Raw genomic sequence first — 8,842 nt, 5'->3', positions numbered from 1 at the left:
CTTAGCTTTTTGGAAAATCTCCAAACGAGCAATTAGATCCTCATAGATAGATTTAGGTTTTGGGAATGAACCTTGGAGTAGGGTTGAGGAGCACATGTAATCAACTTCCTTGCATGATACCCTGTCCTGACTAAGAAAAATGCACGCATTGCCTTCTTCAAAGAAAATTGTTTTAGTTGCTAATTATTAGGGATGGTTAAAATGGATTTGAAGTCTTTCTGGCATTAGTGCGCCAAATTTCAGAATTTCATATTGCAGACTTGGCTTGCATGTGCTTATGAGCATTCTACATTCTGGTTGACTTTCTCTCATGGTGGCTTCTATGAAGCAGCTCCATGCTCCTGGTTTCGGTGCTCGTTGATCTCGTTCGATCCCTAATGCAGTGCCGATCATAAATTTAAACTTTCCTTAAACTGTCTTTGATCCTTGTGCACTAAAGGTGTTGGACTGGTTCAAAGACCTTAAAAACAAGCTGGAAGAACAATTTCATGAACAACTTATAGACCTAGTCATCAAATTTCACGCGCAAAGTTAGGCCTAGCATTTTGATGTTCAAGAAATGGTTACTGGTTAATCTTTTGAATTATATCTATGCTCATGCAAGTCTTAATTTTAGAAGATTGAAGTGATGGGTGTCAATTAACCATAGACTTGTGCACACAGGTCTAGAATTCCGTTTCTCAAAGTTCAAATTAATGCAATCATCAAACTAAGATTCCGCGTAGAAAAACTTATATTAGCTACGATCCTTATAGATTAGCAAGGATTTCATGGTATTTCGGTATCACCAGTCCTCATAGACAGATTCAGGTTGCGAGAATGAATCCTAGAATAAGGTTTTTCAGTGCATAACCTTATAATAGGTTATGGAGTACACTTAATCAACTTCCTTGCGTGACAACATCCTCCGTTGAATCTGAGGAAAGATGAAGTCATTGCCTTCTGAAAGAAGCTGACTTGATCACCAGTGATTAGGAATGGATATATAGAATGGACTTTGAAGTCTTTCCAGAATTATTCTGCCAACGTCTTTCATATTTTAGAGAGGCTTTATGTGCTCATGAGAGTTCTACATTCTAGTTGATCATGGTAGCTTTCTATATATGACAGCATCTCCATGCCCCAGGGTTCAGCGCTGGCCAGTCTCCTTTCCATGATGCAGCATTTGTTGTCTGAGTTCAAGACACAAAAAGATCGTTAGCTTAAACTTCCCTTTGAATCTGCTCTTGATCCTTGTGCATAAAGGTGCTTGATGGGCTCATAGACCATAGAAACCAACCGGAAGAACAATTTCATGAACTCGACTGCTCGTCCAGGTCATCAAAGTTAGTGCAAAATTTAGGCCTAGCAGGTTTGATGTCAAGCAAGGGGTGCAGGTTAGGCTTATTTTTTGAGAACTAATCCTAGTTAGTCTTCATTATGGTTTCTATATCAATTAACTTAATTATGGACTTGTTTGTGTAGGCCCAAGAATACCTGGGCACTCAGCCAACCTATCACATGATAGATTCACAAATGGCCTCAACGTTGCACTGAGAAGTGAGAACAGCCTGAAAAATTCTCTAAACCTTGATAACATTCGAAGCAAGGTTCGCTATCTCGATACCGGATCCTGTACCGATGCCACACTAGCACAGTATCGATACGGTACAATATAAAATTTTGGGCATATACCGACACTCGGTATGCCATCCGTATCGATATGCCATTCTTACCAGATACCGATACCGAACTAGTATAATATGCCTCATACCATTTGATTTGGGCCGGTATGATATTCTATGAATTTGAAGTTGCATCGATTAAGCCCAACTAAGTCTTCCAAGCAAAATGATCAGGGTGATGAAAGACTGGAGAGTTTCACCATTCTTCTGTATGTAAAATCTTGAAAGCAAATCTTTTAATCGCATTCTTCAGATTATCCTGGTAGAGTCATATATTGCTCAGGTGTAGCTCCTATAAATGATTGCCTGATCTTTGAGTTGACCGTTCCTTCTATCAACTTGCTACAATTAGCTCCCAACATCAGGATACCGGTGTAAGTATCTGCTGTGTAAGGCTTAAAGCTTTATGGGCTCGTGAGAGCCCAATCCAACAACATTGAACTCGGTTTGCCCACATTAAAAGCCCGCTATCGAGTCCTACGACAAGAGTCCTTCGAGATTTGAGTCCACTCCCACGTCAAAACAGCGGCAATTCGAGAGGAAAAGAGCTCATTGATCCTTTGACCTTAGTTGGTTCGTGGGAGGGAAAGAATAAAAAATATGGTAAACTAAAAAATAAAAACATACTTTATATTTGTTTAAAGTCTTTTTTTAAAAAAATAGAAAAACAACTTTTCTATGGGAATATGATCTTACATTTTTCATAAGAAAGAAAAACTCATATAGAATACGAAAAAATTTAATTCTCACTAAATAAGAATTAAATTTTTTTTCTAAAAATATCCTTAAGATTTTAAATAGAATAGCATGAGGTCTTTCTTTATTAAAGATATAATAGATATTTTATATAATTTTTTTTAAAAAACTAGATGCTCAACTAAACAAAAGATATTTCTATTTTTTATAGTCAATCAAATATGCAAAAATTATTTTTTTAGATATTATATATCTATGCATCAATTTTTTTAAAAATACATTCTAGCGAGAAAAAAAAAAAAAAAAGTGAACCACATGAATTGTGGGCTACTATGCTATGGCGCAAAAAAGGTACTCTGAAGCCTCTTACTAGATGTGATCGGAGAAGAAAAAAAAAGGTTGGAGACAACGAGGAACAAAAAAGAAAAAGAGGAAGAGAAGTATTCCAGTCTCTTGTCTAGATTTGTCTAATCATTCTTTTTTGGATTATTTTCCAGTCTCTTACTCTATTTATGAGAATTAATCTCTCCCTTTCCCAGTGGAAGTATTCTAATTTTTATGTTAAATCTTAGACTTTTTAACTACTTTAAAATTCTAAAATATAAACGCTGCCAACTTGGCACATCCGATGATTCTTCAATCTTGGATTCTGATAACTCTTATCATATTTACTCCAGGATTTTTTTTTTTTTTTTTTTTTTTGTGATAGAAAGGAGGCAAGAAGCCACCTATACTCGAGTAGTTAAATGGTAACAGAAGCTAAGGTGGAGTTTGTTGGAATTTCGTTAAAAGCCCATTCTAGTTCTGGTCAGAAAATGACATGAGATCTTTGATATTTGGGTAGTTCTATATACACCCCCCCTATTGCTCAGGACACCCCCCAAAAACCAAAAAAAAAAATATCCAAACTAACCTTTAGTGTAATTACCATATTGCCCTTGAAATTTTCTCATACACCCCCTTCCTCCTCCTCCGTTTCGTTTTGAAAAGAAAAAAAAAAAACACCCCTCAAACCCCCCTTAAACCCCTCCTCCCCCGTTCCCCCTTCTCCCTCTCGTCGCCGGCATTCTCCCGATCTCCGACCACCTCGCCGGCTTCTCCCGGAACCACCTCGCCGGCTTCTTCCGAATTTTTTTTTTTCACGGTTCGTGCTCCGTTCGGCACTGGATCGCCGAACAAAAGGCTTCTGTTCGGCTGAACAGTGCCGAACAGAAGCCTTCTGTTCGGCAACCCTCAACCGAACAGATCTGTTCGGCTGCACAGTGCCGAACAGAAGGCTTCTGTCCGGCACTGTTCAGCCGAACAGAAGCCTTTTGTTCGGCGATCCAGTGCCGAACGGAGCACGAACCGTGAAAAAAAAAAATTTCGAGAGAAGCCGGCGAGGTGGTTCCGGGAGAAGCCGGCGAGGTGGTCGGAGATCGGGAGAATGCCGGCGACGAGAGGGAGAAGGGGGAACGGGGGGTTTTGGGCGTTGGCGAGGTGTTTTGGAGGGAAGAGCGGGGGGGGGGGGGGGGGGGGTTTGGGGGTGTAGAGAGCAATTTAGGTGAGGGGGTGGGGAGGGTGGGGGGTAATTTAGGAATTTTTAATTTTTTAGGGGTGTCCTTAGCAAATGGGGGGTGTAGAGAGTATTTAATTTTTTTTTAATTTTTGGGGGGTGTCCTGAGCAATAAGGGGGGGGTGTATATAGAACCACCCTTGATATTTGAACCCGCGTCCCAGCGGCAGAAATGGTCTCTTGAGGACGCGTGGGAGGAAAAAAAAAAAAGAAAAAAGAGTCGACAGGGTCTGTACTCTGTCGACTCTTTTTTTACTCGGGTGCTGCAAAAATTCTCTCGTATTTTTTTCCTCTTCTCAAATTTTTAATTGAATTAAATTAAATCTTGATATTTTATTATTATTTTAATATTTCCTTCAGCTGTTTTTAGACTGGCCACCTTATCGTAGCTACTGGGTCCCTCCTTGTCCCCTGCTTGCAGGCTGTGAATTGGGACGCCAGCTGTTCCTTACACAGGCTGTTCAATCTGAACAGCGAATCTACTGTGCAACCAAATTAGATCTCCAGATTCTTCACTATTGTCAGGTGTGTACGCCTTTCTTGCAACAGTAGACCCATCAAGTTGACTGGAAGCTCCCATTATTTTTTTTTTTTGGGTCAAAAAAGCTTCCATTATTTGAACAGCATCCGTGAAGGAAGCGACAAATTTTGTGCCTTGGCAGCCAAACCAAATTATTCCGCGCACCGCATCCGGGCCATCTGTTCCTCAGACAATTTTTTTTTTTTAATTTACATCTGCTGCTCCCATTAATCTTATGAGAAAAAAAAAAAAAAAAAAAAAAAGCTCAATGGTGAAGAAACAACAGTCTATCTGAGTTCAAAAAATCTTTTCAGATTGATGGACAGCATAGGAGGCGACTTAATCAGCAATTCTATTCACTTCTTGCTACACATGCACAGTCTGTAAGACATCATATTTTCTCACCAACCATCGGATATCGCCACCCTTCCTAAGTTTCTAGAATTCAATGATATATTGATTCACACTCACACGCACACGCACACCAAACTTTTTTTTCTACAATATGTTTGTTTTATTTTCCAGCAACTTTATGTATCCTTCCTTATAGGGATTAGGTAGATATCTGACCTTGTCTATAGGCTTCTCTCCTAATGGCACGTGTGGAGACAAATTTATAATGTAGAGAGAATGGATATTGTGAGGTCTCCAATAATAATAATAATAGAGAGATGGATAGTGCTAAAAAAAAAAAGATTACAGAGAGATGGAAAAGGTTACCAAGGGTTGAGGGCCAAGTAACTTCAGTTCTTTCAGCTTAAACTGTAAGGATAAGAGCTGAAGATTGGCTTGGATTGTGTCCTTGGGTGCAGCATATTGGCTTAGACATGGTCCCTACCATGTCATTACCAAGGGCCAAGGATTAAGATAATGGTTACCAAATTCTTTTGCCCATTAGAATCCCGATTGCTTAATACCATGCTGAAATCACTATTTGTCCCAAAAACTTAAATTGATAGGATGAGATGGATTTATTTATATATTTTGTATTTTCTTACAACAAATTATATTGCTACTTTGACAACTCTCGAACAGTCCACACTTCCATGCTTTGTGGGATAAGTCTCGTATAAACTTGTTGTAATGGTTGGAATCATTGTAGTACTGGGAGTTCTCTTCTATAATTTACAGAGAATTTGGACTCAATCTTAGTTGAAAATTAATAGTTCGAAGCTAAGGAGAAGCATCAAGAGCGGTATTGCATAGACACAATCATGAGACTGGGATATAGATATGCGTCTAAGTAACTGGTTTGATAAGAAAAAAAAAAACAAAAGTACAGAAATATATAACTTAAATTATAATTTAACTAAATTATATAACTTATATTTTTAATATCATTCATTTAAATATTATAAATAAATAATAAGAAGATATTGTTTGTTAAAATATTTTAACATACAAATTTGCCATTCAAACTTTTCAATTGACTTAAAGTTATATAAAAAAAAATATTTTGCAAAGAATTAATACTTATTTCTCATATAAACAGGCAAAATCAAATTTATTATTGAAAGAGTTCAACTCCCTATCAATTTTTGGAAGTGGCAATCATAGAACTCCATAAGTATCTAGTGATATAGATAAAGAAAAAGATAAAATTAGTAATGAAAAGGCCAATGATGTATATATCAAGCTCGACACCCTTGATGTACGACCCAGATCATGTACTATAAAGACAATTAAATCAAAGACAAACAAGAATTAGAATAATAGATAACTCGAAATGTTTAAATAAATGATGTATATGTAGTTGGTTGGCTTCCACTGTGTTGAAGTCATAAATATGCATCAGAGCTCAAATTTATCAGAGTCATAAGTTTGAATATCTCCAATTTAATTATTTAATTAATTATTTTTGGATATCCTGATTCTTATTTGTCCCTGAGTTATTCTTTTACGTGCATATCTAGATTGCACATAAAGGAGGTGTTAAAGTTTGATATGCCCTTTCTCCATCAACTTAATTTTTTTTTTTTTGGGTCAATTCATTAGCCAATTGATATGTCTCCGATTCAGATATACATCCAACATGAATTTTTAGACACGAATCCGAGTGTGGTGGTAACATTGTTCCGAACAGTATATCCAGGTGAGTTATGCTCAATATTTTCACAAGAACTCTGAACATACAACTCCACATCATAAAAACATCAATCAGATCTTTTTGCAGTATGTGAAGGAGAGAAACACCCACACATTGACGGTCACCTCAAGGCTCTTCAATTACAAGTCGTAAATAGGTGGGGAAGCTGCAAGCAACCAAATCAGTCATTCACCTCCAAGCTTCTTGCTTACAGAGACATGCAAAAGGCCTTCAAACCTGCTTCCCCCGTTGCATTTTCTCTTCTACAAACACCTTCCGCCATAGCCCGCATTTCTAAACAATGCCTGCTTTATCTCCTCAGAGCTTATTGCTGCCCTCTGCTCCATATCCTGGAAGCACACCAACATCATAGTTTACAAACTAAAGACACAGAAATGCGAACACAGATTCAGGTAATCGAACAACAGAAGCCATGCTTAACGTTAACCATCTTACCTCGGAGCAAGAAGCTTGCATCCCGAAGTCATTGAAGCAGCTGATGACACACTGCTGGATATCTAACCCTAGGGCCTCTAAAGTGTTCACAGTCGACAGCAGCAAACCTGTCTTCGACGTACAGCAAATCTCGATTCGGGTGTCGGAGTCTCTCCTGTCGACATCAAACTACAAAGAGAGCTCACAAGGTAAGACTCGTTGCCAAGCCATGGGCTTCAACCATAGACAAGCAGAAATTAAGTCTAGCGATTACCTTGGGAGAGTTCCTCACTAATATGTCATTGGGATTCAGCTGCTCCTTGAAGATGCCCAGTAGATTCGGCTGCTCCGAGCCCAGTTCGATCTCTTCCTGCAATCGCTTGATCCTTTCCAGGAGCTCTTTCATGTAATCTATGGTGTCACTAAGTATTGAAGTCCTATCCATCTGCCAACATCAAGTCTCGAACTCTACTATTATAAATCCAAGGAAAGAAAACTTCGAATGTACACCAGAAAGTTGGTCCAAATTGGATCCAAGATTTAGCATTAGTGCATTACCTTGCTGATCTTGGGAACAATGGACCGAAGCATCGACAGCCGATCGTTAAGCCGCTTCCTGCGCCGCCTCTCGGCCATTAAATTCTTCGACTGCAGCCCCTCGGCTCTCCTCTTCTTCCTGTCCATGCGGCCACCCATCCCAAGCACCACCGGCGCCTCCGGCGTCGACTGCCCCATCTCCACCTTACAAACGGACGTCTGCCCGTCACCATGGACCGGACGACCAGCCTTTCCATCCTCCAATGCCGACTGCACCGACGACGAGTGGATCTCCGGTGCCGCCGCAGCAAACCCAGCACCAAGCAGGCAGTAGACTTCGCTCAAGCAATCAAAACTCGGCTCCGCCGGCGCCGCCGCGAGGCCTTCGAATGCTGAGAAGCTGGGAGGAACCAGTCCTTGGCTCTCTTGGAAGCAATCCAAGCTTCCTTCACTGGAGAAGAACTCACTCATTCCATTGGGGAGAGTGTCCCATGTCTCCCCCCTGAGAGCCAGAAGCTCCTCCAAGAATCCAAGCTCATCGAGCTCCATCCTACTCTCCAGAGCCTCAGACAAGGAGGCCTACAGGAAAAGGAGGGCGGTGGTGTGAGCGGTGCACCAACCAGGGGAATTATATATAAAACCTTAGAGGAACAATTATTCCTTCTAATTAATGAATTCAACATTTGTCCAATAAGGTATACTGGAATGGATTGGAATCTATAGATAGCCCAAGATTATAAGTTTATAACTCTCTCTCTCTCTCTCAATGATTATTTTTATTCTGCAGTCTTTTTCACGGAAATCTGCGATCTTGGTGGGGTGATAAATAAAGAGCATGGACGGAGAGGTCTGACCCACACGACCGTTTGAAACGAAAGGGACGCGGACCGTGTCATGTTCTTCGTACCTCATAACATTCTCATATTTTTAGAGTTGGGGGGGTCACGGCAAGCTACCGAGAGGGCCGTATGTTATTGGGACCACTTGGTCTCGGGTTTGAGCCTTGGGTTCGTCCGAGGGTGCATGTGGGTTTGGGGAATGGCGCCGTGCTTTGGGTCCTCTGTGCTCCTTGTAGACTACTTAGGTAAACACTTGTCCCTCAATTAATTTAGAGTAACATGTCTAATAGCCAATTGAAGTTTCCAAACTTTTGTAAAGAAAAAAAAAACGCCAATTGAAGCTCCCATAAGAAATTTCCATGACTCAATTATTCGATCAAAGCAAATAGACAAGCATTCCACTATGCTTATGTAACTAGAATCCCTCGACAGTAGTTACATTTGTTGTATTATAATGTATTATAGGTTCTTCCTAAACCCTACTCATTCTTGCGTGGGATGCTTAAGAAA

The 8,842-nt window shown here is 40.0% G+C and overlaps 1 protein-coding gene across 1 annotated transcript; it reads right to left on the bottom strand.

Annotated features, from left to right (window-relative positions):
• Positions 1–6,494: 6,494 nt before the first annotated feature.
• Positions 6,495–8,135, bottom strand: LOC103722869 (transcription factor bHLH93-like). Its single transcript, XM_008813571.3, has 4 exons — positions 7,515–8,135; positions 7,231–7,401; positions 6,978–7,145; positions 6,495–6,871 (listed from the first exon to the last, which is right to left on the bottom strand). The coding sequence occupies exons 1-4, from the start codon at positions 8,040–8,042 to the stop codon at positions 6,785–6,787; spliced, it is 954 nt and encodes a 317-aa protein (XP_008811793.1). The 5' UTR covers positions 8,043–8,135; the 3' UTR covers positions 6,495–6,784.
• Positions 8,136–8,842: the final 707 nt, after the last annotated feature.

Source organism: Phoenix dactylifera, chromosome 18 (genome assembly GCF_009389715.1).
Source record: "Phoenix dactylifera cultivar Barhee BC4 chromosome 18, palm_55x_up_171113_PBpolish2nd_filt_p, whole genome shotgun sequence".
Lineage (NCBI taxonomy): Eukaryota > Viridiplantae > Streptophyta > Magnoliopsida > Arecales > Arecaceae > Phoenix > Phoenix dactylifera.
The sequence above is the reverse complement of the archived record's forward strand: the minus strand, read 5'-3'. Positions and strand labels throughout refer to the sequence as shown.